The sequence below is a fragment of the Onychostoma macrolepis genome, chromosome 02, assembly GCF_012432095.1.
Source record: "Onychostoma macrolepis isolate SWU-2019 chromosome 02, ASM1243209v1, whole genome shotgun sequence".
Lineage (NCBI taxonomy): Eukaryota > Metazoa > Chordata > Actinopteri > Cypriniformes > Cyprinidae > Onychostoma > Onychostoma macrolepis.
The window spans coordinates 1,424,413-1,450,401 of NC_081156.1; the positions used below are offsets into that span (position 1 = coordinate 1,424,413).

Here is a 25,989-nt window from a genome sequence, read left to right on the forward strand (position 1 = left end):
GCTCTTTCTATCCTCAAGCTTCAGACCTCACAAATTATTCGAAATCATCACTACCAGGTATGAAATTCATAATGAGTGTAGAATTTAAAGGATCCACTGGTGGGTGTTATTTAGGACATAGAGTATAACAATGAGTAATTTAGATTTTATGTCACCGTTATGTATAATGGAAAGTCTTGATTAAGACTGCAGGTTTACTAGATGATATATGAAGAACATTATTGTAAAGTATAGCTTGAAGGACTTTTTATAAAAGCCAGTGAGTAACATGCAATGATTGTTGAAGTTAGGTTTATATTTCAAAATGGTATTACATTATTTAGGCATTAATCTTTTGCTTTTTTTATTATTGTGTTCAAGTTTCTAAACAACTATGAGCCCAAAACATATCGTCTTCAAGAAAATATCCAAGGACAAGTCGGTAAGTTAAAATAACTACACAGGTGGATATATATATATATATATATATATATATATATATATATATATATATATATATATAGTACATTACTATAGTAATTTTAAAAAGAAAATATCTGCCGCCTCTTTTTTTCTTCAAATGGTTATTGAAACAAGGACCTTAAATATTCATAGTCAACATCAGGAAGATCAACTAATTACTAGCTGTTTTATTTTCTGTTCATTTTCTGTAAAGTTTTTGCAAACCTGCTACCAAATTTGAGTAATGCGTAAATAGAGTTTATACCCTGAATAGACCAAATTTGAAAAGTATATTTAAAAAAAAAAAAAAAAAAGTTAATGATGCTCAATCAGCATTGCTAGTTTGGAAGCTTTGTTGGTTTGTAGTTTAATAAACTACAAAAATAGATTAAAGGGAAAAAAATGTTTGTTTGTTCCATTTTTAACATGAATAATAAGCTTTTACAAATTAATGTGATAATTTGTGAAAAATTTGAGAAAATGAAATGAATTTATTCAGCTGTCTTTCTCCTGCAGAAAAGGTCCAAATGTTCAATCTTGGTTGTCACAATTAGTTGTCAAAAGATTAAATGAAAATGCTAATTTTAGATGAAAATTAACTGTCCCTTAACTGTCACTCACAGTTTTGAACAGAGACATTATAGTGCACTATCCGAATTATATTTTTATAATTCATGAATGAAAATATTTTGTAACATGGTTTTAATGTACCATTTCCATGGTAATGCAATGTCTGATTTTAAAATGGGTTTCAAAGGATGAATTTTGAGATTTTAAGTTTTCTACTGATAAATAATTTCTTATGATTTCTAATTTGTGATAGAGAAAAAGGCAACTAAGAATACTTTATGTGACAAAGGTCAGAATTCCTGTTATGATGTAGATTTTTTTCAGGTGCACTCTTGTCATAAATTAATCTATTACTTTTCCTACATAATTTTTTAACAGAAAAAGTGATAAAATACATATTTAGGAGTCTTAGACCTTTCCAACGATATATAGTTTGTTATGATTAGATTAGGATTTAATTGTAAAATAGTGAAGTAAACATAGGCGTCCCACAGAGGGGACGGTGACAGTTAAGAGGTTAAAGAGGCTTTTGCATCTGAACTCTTCATATATACATAGTAAATATACACAGTACACATGCATATATTATGCAAACAAAAACTTTTATTTTGGATGCGATTAATCGCGATTAATTGTTTGACAGCACTAATTTAAAGGGATGTTAAATTGGTCAAGCAAGCATGTTTGAGCTTCCGTTACTTTTGTTATATAACCATATTTGCTATGCTCCATGTATGTGTGATGATCAATGTTTAAGGGGAATAAAACCCTAAATTAAAAAGTGACCATGTCTCTACAGACATGATTCATATGGATTTACTGTACGATATTTTTATGATTTTTTTTTCTTCTGAAGCCTTAAAGTTTTATCTGAATGTACTTACAGTGAGAGGACAGAAATCTCTCAGGTTTTGTTAAAAATATCCTCATCAAAGATGAACGGAAGTGTTATTGGTTTAGAACAACAAGAGGGTAAGAAAATGATAACAAAATTTTCATTTTTGTTTGAACTAATAATTTCAAGGGAGTTAAAAAAGGATACATCCAATGGACACGAGAAGCATTGATGTGTTCTTGTCTTTTCATATCGTTCTTAATGTCCTCACAGAACTCCAAATTAATACAAGCATTCACGTCATCACAGAACTCTTTATAACATGTAAACTAAACTTTATGAAAGCTCCAACTTTCATCTTGTAATTCTGTCAATTCCACCATGGCACGAACACACCGCTATTTTGTCATTTCTGAACCATTTGTGATCCTGAGTGTTTCATTCTCCAGACTCACTTTTAACATTTTTTTTTTTTTTTGGCAAGTTCCTAATTTAATAATTTCCTTAAATAGTATGAACTAATGAATGTAATTTAATAATTCAAGATACGGTAGTATGAACGTAATTTCCTTAAATAGTATAAACTCTGATGTTACTACCAAAATAACATTCTGATGAAAAAAATGTGGCAGTGACATACAGGTGTGCCTTTATATAGGGTGTTGCATGTGGTCACAAATGAGACAGTAATGCCCAGCACCAGTCCTGATTTGAATGCACTTCGCGGAGGCAACCACCCTCCGCTGCGCATCAGGCGGTTCTTCGCCTCCACGTCGTGCATTCAAATCGTTTAATGCACAGCTAGCCGTTGATTATCCCTTACTTATGCCATGGTCTGTCTGAATACTCGATTCTGATTGGCTGGCAGGTGTTGATTAAATTCGTTGAACCGCACAGGTAGTTCCAGGTCAGTTTAATCACGTTCCATATTAATGCGCTTTCTATAAACATTGGTAACCATAGTAACATACAGTTAGAGTTGAATAGTAATACAGACGAAAATAACCGTCATTTTTATCGTTCCAGTCAAATATTGCAGCGCAAATATTATTAACATCTTTAATATGTGAATGCTGGTAAATGACAATGGCATAAACAAAACTACGTTTGTTTATGCCATGAATGCATTATGCGATTTGAATGCACTTCGCGGAGGCAACCACCCTCCCCTGATAGCACACGTACATCTAGGAGACGTCTATTTGACATCTGCATTTACATCTGCAAGACGTATTTTTTAGGGTGTTTGCTCATCTGCAATACGTCTATTGGACTTCTCCTTTTAGATGTCAAATAGATGTCTATTAGATGTCTTTAAGATGTTTATGATTTAGAATGTATGTAAAACTGACATCTGAAAGACGTCTGTCAGACGTTTGTAGACTGCAGATGCTTTCCAGATCAAGAGATCTTTAACAGACATCTTGCAGACGTACGATCCGCTGCGCGTCGGGCGGTTCTTCGCCTCCACGTCGTGCATTCAAATCGTTTAATGCACAACTAGCCGTTGATTATCCCTTACTTATACTACGGGGCAGTTGAATGCTTGAATCTGATTGGCTGATAAACGTTCTAAGGTGTGCAATTATTTTCAGGGAAACACACAGCGAACGTAGTTCCAGGCAGCTCTTGACCTCATTACATGACCATATCACTTTGCCAAATGATTTCTGTTATTTCAAAGGTCTTACAACACACAACGACACTGGCCAAACAAATAAATATAGTAAATAAAAGGATAAAAACGACAGATCATGTCCATGTTTTTGCCACAAAATTATGCTTTATTATAAGCACATACTCTATCTCTACCGCTGTCTCTCCCTCACAGACCGCACACACATAACAGTTAGTTGCACACACACTAACATACATTGCGCTAATGTTGTTAGCGCTACTCTGACGATTTTATCTGTAAACAATTTAAAAACTACATGACTTCTCCCAAGCGAAGTAACAACAACGGCGCTGTTAGTGAACAAAAGGAACTAAGTTTCACTATAACTAGAGACATTGCTGCCGAACACTATTGAGAGACGCACCGAGGTAATTCTCTCTGTCTCTCTCTCTCTCTCTCTCATAACTTAGTTATTAACTGTATTAACTTATTGTTATTAACAGCTCAAGCCTCCATTACTAGGTTTAAAATGAAGTTTTGGAATTAGCAATGGAGGCGTTGGCTGAGATGCGGAAGAAATAATCCTACTCACAATAGTTATTTAAGTAGAAATACCGGACGAATGTCTTGAAATATATCATCTGATCGATGTCTTGAGGTGTGGCAAAAACTGTAAATAGACTGCAAGTAGACTGCAAGATGTTGACACCTATTAACTCGTAGGCTATGACGCACGTTACAATAGAAGAATAAAATGTCATCAGCATATACCACAAGTGGTAAATAAAAAGCATTAAGCCCGAAACACACTGCATGATTTTCCACTGTCCCAGACGAAATATTGGCATTGTGAAACAATCGCCGCGATTGTGATCGTGGCTCCTAATTGCGCTGTGTCATACAGTGAGAGATGTTCAAAGACGGCCATTGTCACGGTCTTGCAACCAAAGATAGCCTACGATCATTTCTGACAGTGTCAGAAGAACAGCATGATCATCGCACAGTGTGTTTGCTGCTACAATCCACATTTACTGACCAATCAATAAAAATGCTACATGGCGCTAAAACATAAAACTGATCTTATAGGATTGCTAAAATTGTGCAGTGTGTCTTGTGCTTTAGAGATGACAATATATGGAATTCACTTTACATCCATCCATCTATTTATCAATTTTCCAAAACCGTTGTCCTCAACTTCGGTCCTGGGGACCCACGATCTGCACATTGTTATGTCTCTATAGTTCAATTCATTGATCTCTCTTCTAATGTGCAGATCAGTGGGTCCCCAGGACCGGATGGTGAGCTCCGATCGTGTTCCAGGGTGGGTGTTAGGTGGGGGAGTTGGGGGTGCAACTGGTCCGTTCACCATGACCACACCAGTTGCACCACCCAAAGGACGGCCCTGCATGTGTGTATGATAATGTCATGGTGATGATACTTTCTTTGATATCCTTTTGGTTAAAATATGTGTTTACTTGGAGTTGTTCACAAGCTGGTGTGATCGGATGCATTTGTAGGGTTGGTTTCTTGCTGGATTGTATGTGGTTGTCTGCTTGATTCTAAATGGCCAAAAGAAAATAGGGGACAGAGGGAACACACAATATGAAATATTGTTAAAGGCAGGGCTGGAAATGTGGGGGATGCGGTGGGACGGATTCCGGAGAGACTGCAGTTTGTCATTCATTATAACAAACGAAGTGTAAAGACGATGTAAATAATAGATTCATTATGCAGTGTGGAGAGCCTCATTAATTAAAATGGAAGTTTGTGAGATCGTGAAGAAATAAGACGAGTGACATCTTTTTAATGATTATAAAGGGAGTTTGCAAATGTGAAATTGAACTTACAACAGTTTTATACAGAAGTTAATATTAAGTGACTTACATTTTAGGAACACTGTTGTCTGATTGTGCTCTGTTTCGTCAAAGAAAATAGTTGTCACGGCTGATCCTGCGCATGTCCCCGCAAATACAGCTGTCTTTTGTTTATGAATGAATCTGCATATTTGAACAAATCCAGTGAGTCAATGATTCAATGACCCATTTATAAAGAAAGACACTTGCTTCGTTCTTAAATGAATCAACCGTTTGAACGAATCGATTGAATGACTGATTCAGTGATAAAGACAGTGACTTGCTGCTACCTACTGGCGGTTTCAGTTTTATTTTTAAAGTATAAATTCATTTGACTAGTAACTTACTCTTCCTTATTGTATCTTATTATTTTAATTGAATTTACTGTTTAATTAAAATGTAATAAAGTTAGAGGCATTACAAAGGTTAAAAAAAAACTTTCATTATAACATGTGCAAATTCACACACAACATATCTTTAATTTGGCCAGAATTGCAGGTGCCTGTAAGGTACATCCAAGAAGGTTTAGGGAAAATATGAAATAAGTTTAATGTTATTATAGATTATAAAGTTTTTTGTTGTTGTTGTTGTTTTAATTAAATACATCTGAAAGGTCATCTAAAATTACCATTATTATACCACCTCAGAATGAACAATTTAGTACAACCACAACAAAATGTGATTTGTGTTAAAAAAAAATTTTTTTAATTAATAATTGTGAAGTGCGTTTTAAATTAAACTAAATTTTGGCTATTTTTCTGGATATATTAGAGCGACCTGAAAAAAAAAAAAAACACACACACACACACACAACAGAATGAAGGCTTTTTCTCTTTTAGGCTCATCAAGTAATATACTTTATGTTGTGTTTTTAAATCAGGTGGGTGTTTATATGGGGAAGAGAGACTTTGTTGACCGTGTTGACTCTGTGGATCCAGTGGGTATGTGAGAGAATAGGCATAATTTTATTAACCTGCCTGTGATTTTAAGCACTTACTGTATCAAGTTTTCTTAAAACTTTCATTTCTGTTTACTTTTTTAGTATTATTGTGTTTTTCTTTTTCCATCAGATGGTGTCCTTCTCGTTGACCCTGAACAGCTTAAGGGGAAAAAAGGTCAATAAATTCACTCAAAGTTTACATACTGAACAGGCAATAAATCAGATACATCTGATTACATACATGTATAACAGTGAGATTCGCTTTGTGATTCTGTCACCCTCTAGCATATGTCACTTTATCCTGCACGTTCAGATATGGAGGTGATGACATGGATGTGCTGGGCATCGCATTCAGGCGAGAGATCTACATATCCACCCGGCAGATCTACCCCCCACTGCAGGACAAAGAGCAGGGCATTCTCACCAAGGTGCAGGATAAACTACTGCGTAAACTGGGTGTCAATGCCTACCCATTTTTCTTTGAAGTAAGTATCTTCAAGTGGCTTAATTCATATTTAGACCCTTTCATTGCAAAGAAAATGGTACTTTGATACTGAATCATCGCCTTATTCATGTACTATGGCATTTACATGTAATTTACATGCTTTCAAGACCACGTACTGTTTAAAATCCATCTTAGTACCATTATATTTTTTTGTTTGCATTCAGTACAAATTACTTCCGTCAATTTTCCAAACCACTTGAAAGCACTGGATGGATGGCCAACCAGTCCATAGCAGGCTCACACACAAAGAAAAAAACACATTTACACTCTTACTCAGATCTATACGGCAATGTAGTGTCTCCAATTCATCTATTCTGTATGTCACCTAATTTTCGATTGTGGGGGGAAAACCTGGACAAAACCCATTCCAACATAGTAAGAACATACCAACTCCACAAAGAAAAGCCTCATGACTCAGCCAAGACTCAAACCAGGAGCACCTTCTTGCTGTGAGGCGACAGTGCCACCCCGATAATGAAATCATTTGAAACAGTTTTTGTGTGTGCATTTGTGCTCTTTCATATTGATATTAGGGGTATAACGTTACACATATTTTCAGAATGTGTTTTCCGCTATGGGCTTTTCAGTTCACACTTGTATACTGAACAAATACAGTGAACTTAATTTGAAAAAAACTCCTAGATTTATTTATCTTCATTTAAACGAATCAATATTGATCAATATTAATTTTAAATTTAAATTCCTTAAAAAAACTTAAAATCTCAAAAAATTTTAATATCTTGAAAAAGTTCATTTTTTGCCTAACTTATTTCAAAAAGTGAAACTTTCATATATTCTAGATTAATTTCATGTTAAGTAAAACATTTCAAAAAAAATGTTTTGTTTTAATTTTGATGATTAGAGCTTACAGCTCATGAAAGTCAAACATCCAGTATCTCAAAATATTAGAATATTTCCTAAAATCAATCAAAAAAAGGATTTGCAAAACAGAAAAGTTCAAGTTCTTTAAAGTATGTTCATTTATGCACTCAATATTTGGTCGCGACTCCTTTAGCACAAATGACAGCATCAGTGAGGTGTGGCATGGAAGCGATCAGCCTGTGGCACTGCTGAGGCACTACTGAGCCTTCAGTTCGTCTGTATTGTTGGATCGACTGTTTCTCATCTTTCTCTTGAAAATATTCCATAGAGTCCATATGGGTTTCAGGTCAGGCATGTTGGCTGGCCAATCAAGCACAGTAATATCATGGTCAGCAAACCACTTGGAAGTGGTTTTGGCACTGTGGGCAAGGTGCTAAAGTCCTGCTGGAAAAGGAAATCAGCATCTCCATAAAGCTTGTCAGCAGATCGAAGCATAAAGTGCTCCAAAATCTCCTGGTAGACGGCTGCATTGACTTTGGACTTGATAAAACACAATGGACCTACACCAGCAGACGTCACGGCACCCCAAATCATCACTGACTTCGGAAACTTCACACTGGACTTCAAGCAGCTTGGATTCTGTGCCTCTCCAGTCTTCCTCCAGACTTCAGACCTTGATTTCCAAATGAAATGCAAAATGTACTTTTATCTGAAAAGAGGACTTTGGACCATTGAGCAACAGTCCAGTTCTTTTTCTCCTTAGCCCAGGTAAGATGCTTCTGACGTTGTTCTGTCTCAGAAGTGGCTTGGTAGCACTTTTCCTGAAGACGTCTGAACATGGTGACTCTTGATGCACTGACTCCAGCTTCAGTCCACTCCTTGTGAAGCTCTCAACAAGTGTTTGAATCGGCTTTGCTTGACAGTATTCTCAAGCTTGCTGTCATCCTTGTTGCCTGTGCACCTTTTCCTGCCCAATTTCTTCCTTCCAATCAACTTTGCATTCAATATCCTTTGATACAGCACTCTGTGAACAGCCACCCCTATCAGTAATGACCTTCTGTGACTTACCCTCTTTGTGGAGGGTGTCAATGATTGTCTTCTGGACCATTTCCAAGTCAGCACAAGAGATACCCGGAATTTATACTGTAGGGACGGTCATTTAATGAAACTCAAATGTAAATATTCTAATATTTTGAGATACTGGATTTTTGACTTTCATGAGCTGTAAGCTCTAATCATCAAAATTAAAACAAAAAAACTTTAGAAATGTTTTACTTTACATGTAATGAATCTAGAATATATGAAAGTATCACTTTTTGAAATAAGTTACAAAAAATTAACTTTTTCACGATATTCAAATTTTTGAGATGCACCTGTATGCTGTTTAAGTTGATGCGTGAATAATAAAACTTTGGACTATAGACTTATAGGCTAGTGTGGCTATCATCAAGTAAATGCAATAAGCCTTGTATTGTTATATTCTTATAATTGTTAAGAATCAACATTCTGATGCTCTTTGATGTGGCATGACAGATCGATGTAGTGCCAGTTGAAACGGCAGCACAGAGTGAGTGAACACGTTCATCTGTTCTTTTTTACTATTATTTATAGCATTAAATAAACAAAGGATCAGTGTTTCAACCACAGAAAGACTTCAGTAAAACTGTTTGTAAACATTGCATAATGATACATTTACCTCAGGCATAAACACACACACACAGAAGAGAATGAAATTAAATTATGACAGAACAAATATGTACTTATGTAGTCAACAGTCAACAAAAACGTGTTAAGTAGCCAGAATATGGTTTATACTTTCAATTCTTCAAAGTAGCCACCTTTTGCTTTGATGACAGCTTTGCACATTCCTGCCATTCTCTCAGTCAGCCTCATGAGATCACCTGAAATGGTTTTCCAAAAACCTTGAGTATTTGTTGGCTGCTTTTCCTCCACTCTCCTGTCCAACTTATTCCAAACTATCAGGTGATTGTGGAGGTCAGGTCATCTCATTCAGCACTCAATCACTCTCCTTCCTGGACAAATAGCTTATAAATAACTTAGAGGTGTGTTTGGAGTCATTGTCCTGTTGGAAAACAAATGATGACCACACTAAATGCAAACCAGATGGGATGGCATGTCACTGCAAAATGCTGTGGTAGCCATGCTTGTTAGGTGTCACCAACAGTGTCACCAGCAAAGCACCCCATACCATCACACCTCTTCCATTTCATCATGGGAACCATAGGAACTGTCTATTCACCCTCTCTATGTTTAACAAAGACATGGCGAAAATCTCAATTTTGCACTCATCAGGCCAAAGGACAGTTTTCCACTGATCTAATGTCCATTCCTTGTGTTTCTTGGCCCAAGCAAATCTCTTCTGCTTGTTGTGGTTCCTTTGCCACAATTCAACCATGAAGGCCTGACTTACACGCTCTCCTCTGAACAATGGATGTTGAAATATGTCTGCCACTTGAACTCCAAGAAGAATTTATGTGGACTGTTATCTGAGGTGCTGTCAATAGGCTTTTTTTCTGAGGCTGGTAATTATCACCTGCAGTAGAGGTTGCTCTTGGTCTTCCTTTCCTAGGACAATTTCATGATTGCATCATATCATAGTCCTACATCATCCGGCTGGAACGGCACTCAATCATGTATGCACGTACCAGTTAGCAGAAGCTAGTTTTAAATGTGGATGTTTTTCATGCTTCAGGATGCATTCCCCCATCCCACCACAGAGCCATGTACAGCACTTTTTTTTATGACAGACTGGCACAGTTTATTGGACTTCTATTGGTCTATTAAATATCACCAATTCACTGCCATTATAAAGCTTTGAAGCCAGGACATTTTTTAATATACAGTAACTCTGATTGTATTTGTCTTAAAGAAGAAAGTCACATACACCTAGGATGGTTTAAAGGTGAGTAAATTATGTGGTAATTTTAATTTTTGGGTGAACTATCCCTTTAACTGAGTGTTCCCATTCAGTCGGTCACGTTCGACGTACGTCGGACTAACCGACGAATAGGAATCTTGCTAGAGAGGCCAATCTGCTTCGAGTGTAACTAAAACGAGCCAATGCACATTGGCATCAGCTGCTCACCTCGCAGCGTGGGTATATAATGAGCAGCAGGTGCATTGCATCTTCAGCTTTTCGCTTCGGAGCCGAACAGTTGTTCTCTGCTGGAAGTGCTAAACAAGTCTCTGCAGGATGATCTCTTTCGCGTGGAAGTGCGGGTGTACAGCACAGCAGCGGGGTCGAATTCTCTCCATTTTTCCTTTTCTTCTACTTTTTTTTTTATTGAGCAAAGAAGAGTCAAGTCAAGTCACCTTTATTTATATAGCGCTTTTAACAATACAGATTGTGTCAAAGCACTTAACAGTATCAAATTAGAGGATAGAGTGTCAGTAATGTATAATGATAAGATTAAACACTCAATTTTCAGTTAAAGGCATTTCATTATTGAATTCAGAGATGTCATTGTCTAGCTCAGTTTAGTTTAAATATTATCTGTGCAATCAAATCGGCGATAATCGCTAGAAATTAAGTGTCCCCATCTGAGCAAGCCATAGGCGACAGCGGCAAGGAACCAAAACTCCTGAAAAAAAAAACCTTGGGAGAAACCAGGCTCAGTCGGGGGGCCAGTTCTCCTCTGACCAGACGCAACCCGCAGTTCAAAAGTTTATATTTCTATTTTAATTTTGTTGCAATTTCTAACAATAGTAGTATTATGTAGTTAGGTATTTTATTATATTTTTGTTATTTTGTTTGTTATTTTTTTAGTTTTATTGTATTCAATCGAGGTTTTCACTGGGGATATGTCTCTGGGGGTCATCTGGGTGTCCTGGTCTCCGCTGACGATCAGGGCTGTAGACATCATCTCTTGGTGCTGATCCACCATCTGACCGGATACAGACTGAGAAACAGAATAGGAAAGAAACAGACAAATATTAGCGTAGATGCCATCCCAGATAGCACACGTACGTCTGCAAGATGTCTGTTAAAGATCTCTTGATCTGGAAAGCATCTGCTGTCTACAAACGTCTGACAGATGTCTTTCAGATGTCAGTTTTACATACATTCTGAATCATAAACATCTTAAAGACATCTAATAGACGTCTATTTGACATCTAAAAGGAGACGCCCAATAGACGTATTGCAGATGAGCAAACACTCTAAAAAATACGTCTTGCAGATGTAAATGCAGACATCAAATAGACATCTCCTAGACGTGTGCTATCAGGGATTCTACTTACGATATAACGAGTACATCGTGTGTTATGGGGAGTGTTCCCGGTTCCGGTTGATCTAATTAATGCAGCCTAACAATCCTTTAACGGATTTGAATAATAGAAGCGTATTAGTGTATTATGTGCAAGCCAGGCTAAAGAGATGGGTCTTTAATCTAGATTTAAACTGACAGAGTGTGTCTGTCTCCCGAACAGTGTTAGGTAGATTGTTCCAGAGTTTGGGTGCTAAATAGGAATGGGATCTGCTGCCCGCAGTCGATTTTGATATTCTAGGTATTATCAAACGGCCAGAGTTTTGAGAACGCATTGGACGTGGAGGACTATAATGTGATAAGAGCTCGCTCAAGTACTGAGGAGCTAAACCATTCAGGGCTTTATAAGTAATTAACAAGATTTTAAAATCTATCCGATGTTTGATAGGGAGCCAGTGCAGTGTTGACAGAACCGGGCTAATATGGTCATATTTCCTGGTTCTAGTAAGGACTCTAGCTGCTGCATTTTGGACTAACTGTAGTTTGTTGATCAAGTGTGCAGAACAACCACCCAATAAAGCATTACAATAGTCTAACCTTGAGGTCATAAACGCATGAATTAACATTTCTGCATTTGACGTTGAGAGCATTGGTCGCAATTTAGATATGCTTTTGAGATGAAAAAATGCAGTTTTACAGATGCTAGAAACATGGCTTTCAAATGAAAGATTGCTATCAAACAGCACACCTAGGTTCCTGACTGATGAAGAAGAATTGACAGAGCAGCCATCAAGTGTTAGATAATGTTCTAAGTTATTACATGTGGTGTTTTTAGGTCCGATAATTAACACCTCTGTTTTTTCAGAATTTAGCAGTAAAAAATTACTCGTCATCCAGTTTTTTATATCGACTATGCATTCCGTTAGTTTCTCAATTTGGTGTGTTTCACCAGGCCGCGAAGAAATATAGAGCTGAGTATCATCAGCATAACAGTGAAAGCTAACACCATGTCTCCTGATAATATCTCCCAAGGGTAACATGTAAAGCGTGAAAAGTAACGGCCCTAGTACTGAGCCTTGAGGTACTCCATACTGTACTTGTGATCGATGTGATACCTCTTCATTCACTGCTACGAACTGATGGCGGTCAGATAAGTACAATTTGAACCATGCTAAGGCGCTTCCACTAATGCCAACAAAGTTTTCTAGTCTATTCAAAAGAATGTTGTGGTCGATAGTGTCGAATGCAGCGCTAAGATCCAGTAGAACTAATAAAGAGATACAACCACGATCAGATGATAGAAGCAGGTCATTTGTAACTCTAATGAGAGCAGTCTCAGTACTATGATACGATCTAAATCCTGACTGGAATTCCTCACAGATATCATTTTTCTCTAGGAAGGAATATAATTGTGAGGATACTACCTTTTCAAGTATCTTTGACAGAAAAGGGAGATTTGAGATCGGTCTGTAATTAACTAGATCTTTGTGGTCAAGTTGTGGTTTTTTAATGAGAGGCTTAATAACAGCCAATTTGAAGGTTTTGGGGACATATCCTAATGACAATGATGAATTAATAATAGCCAAAAGAGGATCTATGACTTCTGGAAGCAGCTCTTTTAGTAGTTTAGATGGAATTGGGTCTAACATACATGTTGTTGGTTTAGATGATTTAACAAGTTTATACAATTCTTCCTCTCCCACAGTAGAGAATGAATGGAATTGTTCCTCAGGGGATCTATAGTGCGCTATCTGATGCGATACTGTAGCTGACGGCTGCAAGGATACAATTTTATCTCTGATAGTATCGATCTTGGACGTGAAGTAGTTCATAAAGTCATTACTGCTATGCTCTTGGGAAATGCCAACACCTGTTGATGCTTGATTTTTCGTTAATTTAGTTACTGTATTGAATAAATACCGAGGGTTATGTTTGTTTTCTTCTAGAAGAGACGAAAAGTAATCAGATCTAGCAGTTTTTAATGCTTTTCTGTAGGATAGGGTACTTTCCCGCCAAGCTAAACGAAATACCTCTAATTTAGTTTTCCTCCAGCTGCGCTCCATTTTCCGGGCTGCTCTCTTTAGGGCGCGAGTGTGCTCATTATACCACGGTGTTGGACTCTTATCCTTAATCTTCCTTAAGTGTAAAGGAGCAACCACATCTAAAGTGCTAGAAAAGAGAGAGTCCATAGTTTCAGTTACATCATCAAGTTGTTCTGAGCTATTGGATATGCTGAGGAACTGAGATAAGTCAGGAAGATTTGTGGTAGAGGTAATGGTTCTACCATATTTGTAACAAGGAGTTGGCTTTACAGCTTTAGCTATATGGAATATACAGGAGACTAGATAATGATCTGAGATATCGTTGCTCTGCTGCCAAATTTCAATGCCACTGACATCAATTCCATGTGACAGTATTAAATCTAGAGTATGATTTCGACAATGAGTAGGTCCTGACATGTGTTGTTTAACACCAATCACGATCGGTTTAGCCAGTCTGTCTGCTTCCTGACCTGGGCTCCAGTTAGTCAGCTGAAGAGCTGAAAAGGCCGTTCTCACAGCTGGTAAACGGTGCACTTAAAGAGCGCGTAAAAGCTGTTTTTACAGCTGGTAAGAGAGCGTCATTGAGGAGAGAGAGAGAGAGCACACAACAGGCTGCAATCCTTGTCTGTGTTTCCGCGGCCGTTCCCCTGCGTGCTTCAGCACAGATTAAAAGAGCAAAGTCCCTAAAAAAGCTTACACAAGTAGAGCTTGCGTCTTTTTAAAGATGACATTCTACTTGTGTGTTTCTGGATGCCATCATTACCTGGCACCGAGGGATGGTCATGAGCGCTGCATCGCATGTCTGGGCTTAGCGCACGCTGAGGCAGCGTTTGTGGATGAGTCATGTACCCATTGTGGGAAGATGACCATCTCGGAGTTGCGGTCGAGACTCCAGTTCCTGCAAAGGGGCGGAGTCCCAGCATAGGAGTAAATCCCTATCTGAGGCTTGTCCCCCCTAAAAATATCATTACAAGCGACTCTGTGTATTGAAAATAATATAATGGACATATACTTAAAATAATTGTGTGATTAGTAAAACAAAATAAACGAAAAAAAACGTTTTAAGTTCAGAAATGTTTTGATTCCCCCCTCCCTTGCCTCATAGTGGTTTGGTCCACTGCCTGCTTTCCTTCTTTACCGATACACGCACACGAGTCCGGTGAGCGAGAGCAAATAAGTTATATGTAAGTAGGCTGTCAAGGCTATTTTATTCTCTTTAAACATCAGGTGAAATGGTTCATTCTCTTTAATACAGATGATGCTGGATCATTAATAAATTAGTCATGACAATTTTATGATATCCTTGATGTTTTTTCTATGAGCAATTATAAGGTTAACAAGCTTAATACCGTAGCTTGTCACCCACTACAACTAACATGGCGACAAGCCTGTGTGTGAACTGATATTAGGCTAATATTGTAGTCCTATGTGTTGGGTTTCGTTCAATATGATGTTAAGTGGCAGATCAGTGGGTTTAATGCGGTTGAATTAATGCGAAAGAGAAGTAAGTTACTAGGTTTCAGACAAAACCTAAAATACTATAGATGACGCAAAATAATAATTATAATATGACCGCGTGGTGAACCGAACTCATATTTAAACATGGTCCATGCTGTGTACGCATATCTATCATTACAAGTACAATTTTGGCTGTATTATTTGTGTCCCCTTCAAAAATTGCTCTTCAGAAATTTTATGTGTATTGTCCCCCCCTACTGTTAGATGAAATTTATGCCCCTGAGTCCCAGTGCCGGTGCCTCGTTCCAATCCTCCTCAGAGGGATGCTGCAAGCGGTGGTGCTGGTGATCTGAGGATTACAGTGAGTGCGCTTCCTTCGGGGAACCAACCCCCTAGGAACCCTCACTCCTCCTACACTCCGCAGCCAGTAGAGCTGCCGGGGGAGGGGGAGGTAAATGTTGCACAGCACAGCACACTCAGACCCTGCTACGGGCCACCTCCCAAAGAGAGCCCCTGGAGCCTTTACAAGCTACCGTTCAAAATGCTCACGCATGCATTTTCGAGTGCATCCATCCCCGAGATTGGTTTGCAGCGATCGACATGAAGGACGCGTACTTTCATGTCTCGATTCTTCCTCGACACAGGCCGTTTCTGCACTTTGCGTTCGAGGGTCGAGCATATCAGTACAAGGTCCTGCACTTCGGGCTGGCCCTGTCTCCCCGTGTCTTCACGAAAGTCGTGGAGGGAGCCCTTGTTCCCATGAGAGAACAGGGGGGCGTTCGCATCCTCAACTATCTCGACGACTGGCTCATTTTTGCTCAGTCTCAGGAGCAGTTGTGCGAACACAGGGATTTGGTGCTCGGTCACCTCAGCCAGTTGGGCCTTCAGGTCAACTGGGAAAAGAGCAAACTCGCCCCAGTGCAGAGGATCTCTTTTCTCGGTATGGAGTTGGATTCGGTCGAACAGTCAGCACGCTTCACAGAGGAACGTGCTCAGTCGGTGTTGAACTGCCTGAATACATTCAGGGGCAGGACAGCGGTCCCACTGAAACTTTTTCAGAGGCTCCTGGGGCATATGGCAACCGCAGCGGCAGTAACCCCACTCGGTTTGCTTCATATGAGACTGCTTCAGCACTGGCTTCACGGCCGAGTCCCGAGATGGGCGTGGCAACACGTGGCAACGTACTGAGAGGCAATCATTCCAGAATGCCGCCAAGCCTTCAGCCCATGGTCAGACCCCTTGTTTCTTCGGGCGGGAGTGCCCCTAGAGCAGGTGTCCCGGCATGCTGTGGTCATCACGGATGCCTCTGCCACCGGCTGGGGTGCCACATACAACAGGCATGCAGTGTCAGGGGTGTGGACGGGCCCCCAACTGCATCGGCATGTCAACTGCCTCGAGTTGCTAGCAGTACACCTTGCCCTGAGCCGCCTGAAGGGGCCGTTACGGGGCAAGCATGTGCTGGTCCGGACGGGCAACACTGCGACCGTTGCGTATATCAACCATCAAGGGAGTCTGCGCTCCCGTCGCATGTCGCAACTCGCAACTCGCCCGCCATCTCCTCCTTTGGAGTCAGAAGCATCTGAGTTCGCTTCGTGCCATTCATGTCCCTGGTGTGCTCAACCGTGCGGCCGACGAGCTCTCATGAGCTGCGCTGCCGGGAGAGTGGCGACTCCAGCCCCAGGTGGTCCAGCTGATTTGGGGAGAGTTCGGCGAAGCTCAGGTAGACCTGTTTGCCTCGCCAGAAACCTCTCACTGCCAGTTGTTCTTCTCCCTGTCCGGGGGGACACTCGGTACAGATGCACTAGCGCACAGCTGGCCCCGGGGCCAAATATGTGTTTCCCACAGTGAGCCTACTTGCACAGACCTTGTGCAAAGTCAGGGAGGACGAGGAGCAGGTCCTGGTTCCCGGAACTCACGCTCCTCGCGACAGCCCCTCCCTGGCGAATTCCTGCAGGATCTTCTTTCTCAGAGATGGGGCACTCTTTGGCACCCGCGTCCAGACCTCTGGAAACTCCATGTCTGGTCCCTGGTCGTCGAGTGGTGTGCTTCTCGCCGAGAAGACCCCCGAAGATGTTCGATCAGTGTCGTGCTTTCCTTCTTGCAGCAAGGGTTGGAGCGTAGGCTGTCTCCCTCCACCCTCAAAGTTCATGCTGCCGCTATTTTCGCATGACACAACCTCATCGATGGTAAGTCTGTGGGTAAGCACAACCTGGTCGCCAGGTTCCGGGGGGCGAGACGGTTTAATCCTCCTCAACCCCCCTCCATACCCTCTTGGGACCTTGCTCTGGTGCTTTGAGCACTCCAGATTGCTCCCTTTGAACCTTTGCAGTCAGCAGACTTAAAGATTCTATCTATGAAGACTTTGTTGCTGGTTGCATTGGCCTCCATCAAGAGGGTAGGGGACCTGCAGGCATTTTCGGTCGACAAATCGTGCCTAGAGTTCGGGCCGGGTGACGGCCACGTGGTACTGAGACCCCGGCCTGGCTATGTGCCCAAGGTTCCTACCACTCCCTTCAGGGACCAGGTAGTGAGCCTGCAAGTGCTGCCCCCGGAGGAGGCAGACGCAGCCCTGGCTTTGCTCTGTCCAGTTCGTGCCTTGCGACTGTACATAGACAGAACTCGAAGCCTCAGCCTCAGCAATGCACCTGCTGCTCATTATATACCCGCGCTGCGAAGTGAGCAGCTGCTGCATATGATTGCATGCCAATGTGCATTGGCTCGTTTTAGTTACACTCGAAGCAGATTGGCCTCTCTAGAGAGATTCCTATTCCTTGGTCAGTCCGACATACGTCTCCGTTCCCTCCTTCAGGGAACGAGAGTTACCTATGTAACCGAGACGTTTCTTGCCATTCTATGAATTTGTAGAGTAGTCGTAGTAGCACTAATAGGGCTATTGACTGTACCCGCCCTTCCTCTGTAGAAGACAACTGATGTCTAAAGCACATTAAGAAGGCAAGAAATGTCATGAGTTAACTCCTGACAAGGCACACCCATGAATTGAAAACCATTCCAGGTGACCACCTCATGAATCTGATAAGAGAATGCCATGATTGTGCCAAGCTGTCATCAAAGCTAAATGTACCTACTTTGGACAATCTAAAATATAAAACATATTCTGGGTTGTTTAACACTTTTTTGTAATTCCATGCCTGTTCTTTCATAGTTTGGATGTCTTCAGTATTAATGTACAATGTTGAAAATAATAATTTAAAAAAACAATTAGATGCTATTTACACTAAGTGAAAATAGCAATGGATTCCATCTACACTAGGTGAAAATATCAGTATTTTCTTAGCTATATGCTATTTACAATAAGTGCAAATAGCTAAAGATTCTATATACACTATGTTAAAGGGGTGTTTGACTGTTTTTTTCTAGGCTTGATTGTGCTTATTGGGTGCAGTCTAACATGTTGTTAATGCTTTGTTTAAGAAAAAAATTTATATTACTTTTCACATAATTACCTTTATCCTACTTTATCCCTTCTCCTTTGAACGCGCCGATGATTTCCTGTTTTTATGAAGCCCCTCCCTCAGAAAAACGCAATGGGCTTGGATTGGTTAGTTGGCACAGTGTGTTGTGATTCGCTAAACCGCCTAGTGCGCGTCTAAACGTCACGCCCCTCAGTTCAGTGGCATGTGCTCCAGTTGTATTGTAAACAATGGCGTTGTCAATATTGCTTATCAATTTGAGTTTGATTGAGACCCAGAAAATATTAGTGAAGAGGATCGCACGGAACCTGTGCAAGCACATGACTCTTAAAGAGGTCCTATTATGCTTTTTCACTTTTTGAATTTTAGTCAGTGTGTAGTGTGTATGTTTGGGCATAAAAAAGATCTACAAAGTTACAAATCTCAAAGTCCACTCCAAAGGGAGACATTTCATTTTTTTATTTTTTTTTAATCCCTTTTCAAGAAACAACGAACGGCTCATTTGGACTACAGCGTTGTTTTCCGGGGGTTTTGTGATGTCATAAAGCAGCCCATTATAATATCTTTAAAATAAATCCTGCCTACGAAAATTTGAATGGTTGGGGGTGGGGATGGGCGAGGTTGTGGTTAGAACGCTTGGTTGAGTGCATCAGACAAGATGACGATGAAGAAGTGCTGCTGTAGCGTCAAGTACAATACTAGACAATGATGTAACCTGCAGAATTTACACTTCAATTATGAGACTATGGTATGAATAAATTTAACTGTATAATAGTCAGTGATGGGAATAACGGCGTTATAAATAAACAGCGTTACTAACGGCGTTATTTTTTTCATTAACGAGTAATCAAACTAATTACTGTTTCCCCCATTACAACGCCGTTACCGTTACTGACAATAAAATGTGGCGTTACTATATTATATTATTAGAATTTAATTTTTCAGTTCATCTGAATGGATGCGCAGTGCAGCTGTATTTTGACGTACCATAAACGCTAGTGTGTAGGCGAACGACTCGCCGTCGCTTTCTCTCACATACACGCACGCAAAGAAAGATACAGAGCGAGAGAGTCTTTCATAACATGCAGAATTGACGCGCTACATGTAAACGATATTCTTTCTTGCATTTTCCTGTCAAAATAACGGAGTTCCTTTGGAATTCTTCAGCTTTTAAGAACTGCCGGGTTCTCCGGTAGTGGGCGGAAATTAACGAAAATCTCATTGGCTGGTGCTCACCTATTATTGTCCCTGTTTTGATTTCAGCAAATCAATTCGAGTGAACGCAGACAACGTGATTAATATTCATGAATCCAGCAGCTCATTAATCCTTAGTGTGTTTTCTATTGATGACAAATATGCATTCATACTTGGTTATTCTAATTACTAAAGTTCTATCATCATATAATATTAAATTGTCATAATATCATATTATAATGCTTGACTGACTGATGCTAAGTGTCAGTAGATAAATAGTGTAGATTAATGTATAATGTTTTATAATAATAATTTATTCTTTTTAGTGTCCATTTCATTAATTTAACATATTTAATATTGGGGCATCCAAAGTTATTTGACATTTGAACTTTTTTTTTTTTTTTAAAGTAACGCAATAGTTACTTTCCCTGGTAATTAGTTACTTTTATAATGATGTAACTCAATTACTAACTCAGTTACTATTTGTGAGAAGTAACTAGTAACTATAACTAATTACTCTTTTAAAGTTACGTGCCCAACACTGATAATAGTTTCTCTGCAATTCATGTTATATTAGAATTAAAGAACAATAAACATAATACATATTACCGTTGCACTTATCTGTACATACTAATTGCAGTTATTTTTAAGCGGTTGTTGACATAACAACTATAACTATGACCTTAAAAAAACTATAACCTTAAACTGCACATTTTCCACCCACGGCACCGTCATTTTAATTTTGCAAGTGACAACGGTGTACCAGTTCTAATGTCATGGAGAAAGTTTGAGCAAAACATGCTAACTGTTCTGCCTTTGGCTGCACTGATGAGCACAGCCTCAGAGGTGAGGAGAGCAGTGGATTTATTTATTTACTGTATATTGCTGCTGCCACACAGATATAAACATGCAATTTCTTTCCCAGCTGTTTACCTTCACAGACATAGCAGATTGTTTTTGTAACTCGTATGTTTTTAACTTAACTTGTGTGTGAATGAGAACTTAGTTTAGTACTCACATGCCGTGTGACAGCTGCTTTCTGTACGTTTGCTTCAGATGTGTGTTCTCAGAAAACTGTATATCAGAAGTTTATACTAATATGGTTTAAAACGCATGATTTCAGCGCGATAAACATGATAATCAGAACCAAAACAGATGTTTTTTAGCAAGTACGAGCTGTAATGGCAGCTTTATTCTGGAAAAGGGGGCGGGGAGCAGCAGCTCATTTGTATGTAAAGAGACATCCACGAAAACAGCCTGTTTCTGCTTCCACTCAAAATATGCATAATAAATTATCTGTGGGGAATTTTGAGCTGAAACTTCATAGACACATTCTGGGCACACCTGAGACTTATATTACATATTGTAAAAAGGGGCATAATATGTCTCCTTTAATACAGCACGGCAACCGCATGCACGTCCATGTTTAACGCTTCTCATAGCTACTGTATGTGAAAAGTATCTGTCTGTCTATACACATAAAGTGTACATTTGGAACACAGCTTATTGGAGCTGACAAGCTGATGATCAGGTGAGTGAGAGAGAGAGGGAGAAAGAGAGATGCAGAGCGGGGGGACGTGAGGAACAGGATTGAGAATCGCTGCTTTAGAACATTGATTTTGAAACTTGTGAATCCATTAGAATCGTTAGAAGACTTCATATATGAATAGATTTTTCCGTGCACCCCTAGATTTGAAGGCATGGCAACGACTCTTCCTCTTCTCTAAAGCAGAACAGCATGGCCCCGCCCCCTTTGTTGCATGTTCCCGGGGGCGGGGTTTATCAGGGTTTGTGATGTCACAAACCCGGGAAGTACCCGGGAATCGTAAGTGTACTTATTTCTTGTCTCATTAGTGTTTTTTTTTTTTTTTTTTTAATTAATTTATTTATCAGGGACAATGTACAAAAAACATTAATCTTACGAAAAGATGCTTTGTACCAGAGTTAGCAAATGCTAATTTCCATCTGCAGTCCCCGGGCAGGTGCACATACGATAAAAACATTACATTACAAATAACTGTCAATAGTACTAACAAATACATGCAATATTAATTGAACAGTGATCATTTAAAACCAATCAAATGTTCAAATGAAAAACTAATCAAAAAACCATCACAACATAAAATATGTACAACATAGTCAAAAAACATTTACTTCAATATTACATTTATAAACTTTAAGTGTACTGATGCTGACACAGCTGATTATCAAGGATATATTTCTTTAAGTTTCGAGAGAAATTATTCAAATCTACAGACAACTTTAAACTGTCTGGAAGTTGATTCCATTGTTTAATGGTTTTAAATGAGAAGGCTGTCTGTGCAAAGGCAGAGAATCTTTTGGGACAGCACAGTTTCTGTGAGCAGTGGAGCGTGATGTTCGCCTCGTTTGTTCAGAATAAAGTTTTATGATTTTTTCATTGAGGGTGGAGCAATATTATTAATAATTTTGAAAACGGTTCTTAGATTTGTATATCGAATTAAAGAGTCAAAACTTAATATTTTATATTTACTGAGAATATTGCAATGATGATAGCGAAGGGCTTTTCTGTCAAGCACCTTTAATGCCTGATTATAAGTGTGGTCTCGTTGGCCTGAGACCAACAGGACAAACAATAAGTAATGTGTGAAGAAATCATGGCATTAAAATACATGAAAGATGCTTCAGTTGTCAAACTATTCCTAATATGTCTAAAGGTGGAAATATTATATTTAATACAGTTGCACATTCTTTTAATATGTTTTTTAAAACTCAGAGTTTGGTCCAAATGGACCCCTAGATATTTTATCTCTGTCACAATGTTAATTTTTTGTCCATTAAAATAGATGTTAGACATATCTTTAAACTTATTAGACTTAACGAAATACATTCCAACAGTTTTTTCAATATTTAATGTTAAGCAAGAAGATTTAAGCCAATTACTTATTTTGTCCATGACTAAGGACAATTTAATGGCTACTTGCTCCTTATCCCTCCCATGTACGTAGATGACAACATCATCTGCGTACATGATGATGTCTATGCCCTTACACACATCCGGAAGATCATTGATGTAAATACTGAACAACAATGGTCCCAGGATTGATCCTTGCGGGACCCCAGTTGTACCGGGCTTCAGAGAGGACAATGCATTATTTACCCTCACACATTGCATCCGATTTAAAAGATACGATTGTATCCAATGCAATGTCTCCATGGATAGATTATACTTAGAGAGTTTAGACAGAAGGACACGGTGGTTTACCGTGTCGAAGGCTTTTCGCAAGTCCAAAAACACGGCACCCACCGTGCCCCCTCTGTCCAAGTTAGCCTTTATGTTTTCTATCAGATAACAGCAAGCTGCATCGGTGGAATGGTTACGTCTAAAACCAAACTGCATAGGGTGCAACAAATTATTACAGTCTAAGTGATCAATTAGCTGCTCTATAATGGCTTTCTCAAGAATTTTAGATACTACAGGTAGTATACTAATAGGTCTGTAGTTACTTATTTCATTTTTGCTTCCAGATTTATAAATTGGGGTTATAACTGCTGTTTTAAAGACACTGGGGAAGATACTCTCATCAATAGATTTATTCACAATATATGTAATAGCTGGTATTAAAATCTCCCTATGTTTTTTAATGAGAGAGCTATCAAGTCCCCAGAAATCCTTGGCTTTTGAGTTGGATAAAGATTTTTTATCCAACTCAAATTTTTTTGAATTATCAATGTGTTTTAGAATAATCAATGTGTTCAAAATGCAAAAACTCATAATCGCAAGTGGAGGGCTGAGGTGATGAGCAAGGATAAGGCAATCCAGAAGCATGTTGGATAATTTCATTCACTGAATCAATAAAATAATTATTAAAATAATTTGAGACTGTTAGACCATCCTTATTATTTTCGTCATCTATTTTCAACTCTATTATTCCACTCTTAGTTTGCATCTTTCCAGTTAATTTATCTATAGTTTGCCGAAGTCCATTATAGATCAAGCGATCAGTTTTAAGTCCCGTTTTATGGGACTTTTTTAATGCTGAATCTCGAGTTCTCATCAATTTCCATAGATTATCATTTAACCAAGGTAAAGAAATTTTGCCCTTAGGCTTTACCTTTTTTCCTTTAGAATATTTTAAAACAAGCCGTTGAAACATCTTTATCAGCTCACTAGAAGCTGCACTACTATCTTTATCATCAACCATTTCAAACCAATTTATATTTCTTATTTCATTATCAAACCTCTCCATATCTTTCCTGGGGATATAAACTACAGATTCATTAATATCAACTTTATTTAATTTTCGGTAACGCGCTTTTGACAATTTCCTTGCAACTAATGTTAAATTATGATCAGAAAGACCTGTTATTAAATTATAAACTTTACCGATACGGTCAGCTTTATTAGTAAAAACTAAATCAATAAGCGTTTGAGATGTCTTGGTAATCCGAGTTGCTTTTTCAATCATTTGTATAAAATTTAATTTCTGAGTAATCTCCTTTAATTTTTTTCTACCCTTTTTATCAATCCAATTTATATTAAAATCCCCCATAAGGAGTATTTCTTTCGCATCACATTTTTTAAGAATGTTAGTTAAGTGATCAAAAAATACATTGTTTGATGTCGGAGGCCTATACAAAACAAGAACAGCAAATTACATTTCCGGAGACAGCCTAATTTTTATCTCCACACATTCCAAAACATCTCCCACTGATTCCATGTGTACACATTGAAAACTGTCCTTGACATAGATCATTACTCCACCCCCTTTGCCATGACCACGGTCACGCCTGTAGATGTTGTAACCTGGAATATATACAGCACTATTTGAAATGGTAGATTTTAACCAAGTTTCAGAAAGACACAAAAAGTCAAGGTTGGAATGTGTTAGTAACTGTTCAAGTTGTTCAGATTTCGATACAGCGCTTCTTATATTTAGGTGTCCCCCAAATACACCTTTAGGTTTAACCTTTGGGTCCCAGAGTACTTTGGCATGGTTTACAGTCTGAAATAGTCTATATCTCTGTTGTTTGGTAACAGCGTTTGAGTGACACGGCATGAATAGATGAGACAAGCACTCCAAGTCACATGCTGCTCCAACTTTCTCCACAGCAGCATTTCGTTTGTTTACCCCAGTATCCAGACAAAATTTATCTGTGCGTAGTGTCTGTGCCAAAGCACCCGACAAGTTCTTTTTACGAAATGTCTCGGTACCATCTGGGGAAGGCGCATCTAACTTTATCGCAGGAAGAACTTGCGAAATTCCAGGTCTATCCTCCGCCGTGCACAGTGTTGATGGCAAGCAATTTTGTCCATTTATTTGTGTGTGCTCGTAAGAGTAACTCACTGCGATCGTGACTGCAGAGCCACACATGGGTGAAACGCCATTTGCTCCCGTCAGCTCTTCCCCGCCGCCAGGTCCGGGGTTTAGATGTATATCCCCACAGAGTAAAAGTAAAGTGCACAGCAAGATTGAAACAGCTGAACCTCGGCGGCGCTTATCAAAACGGGAGCTGATCGACAAAGGCATAACTGCGCATCCGTGTTTTAGAACAGACGCATAAATGGCGTGTTTACTCCAATGTGTTGAAAGGTGGTAGTACATGGCGCATCGCGTTGTAATCCGACCGGCAGCAAAGAGCTTTCCAGTCACTCCACATTGATATTAGCACAGCAGCAAGCACACACAAGACAATAATCACATACTGATTTATATTTAGTCGCCCACTTTTTCTCAAATAAGGCAACTGCAGTTCAGCATCAGGTCCACTGTTGCTCCTCAGAACGTATTAAGGAAGGTGAAATCGCAGAACCTGCCAACCTGCAGCCTCCACCCGACACCATCTTTTCTGTGATTAGCGCAGTTGTCGTTGCTAGGAAACGCTTGTTTTGTTTAAAGTGTTGAGACATGCTGAAGTTGCATTTGGTCTCGTACTCTATCGCATACCTTCCCACATAGCAATTTTTCTCTGGCCCAGCTCCGGCCCACACAAACCAGCTTTTGCTTGGCCCACATACCACAATGAATTACAGTCCTATTGTGGACCAGGTCTGGATTCCAGACAAGGGCCACA

The 25,989-nt window shown here is 39.2% G+C and overlaps 1 protein-coding gene across 1 annotated transcript in view; it reads left to right on the forward strand.

The window, feature by feature from the left end:
• Positions 1-373: 373 nt before the first annotated feature.
• The window catches only part of saga (S-antigen; retina and pineal gland (arrestin) a), a 35,304-nt gene continuing 9,688 nt past the window's right edge, over positions 374-25,989 (forward strand). Inside the window, exons 1-5 of the mRNA XM_058764931.1 lie at positions 374-421; positions 6,198-6,258; positions 6,388-6,432; positions 6,543-6,742; position 7,058. Coding sequence (XP_058620914.1) covers positions 374-421; positions 6,198-6,258; positions 6,388-6,432; positions 6,543-6,742; position 7,058 — 355 coding nt within the window. The remainder of the gene's footprint in view (positions 422-6,197; positions 6,259-6,387; positions 6,433-6,542; positions 6,743-7,057; positions 7,059-25,989) is intronic.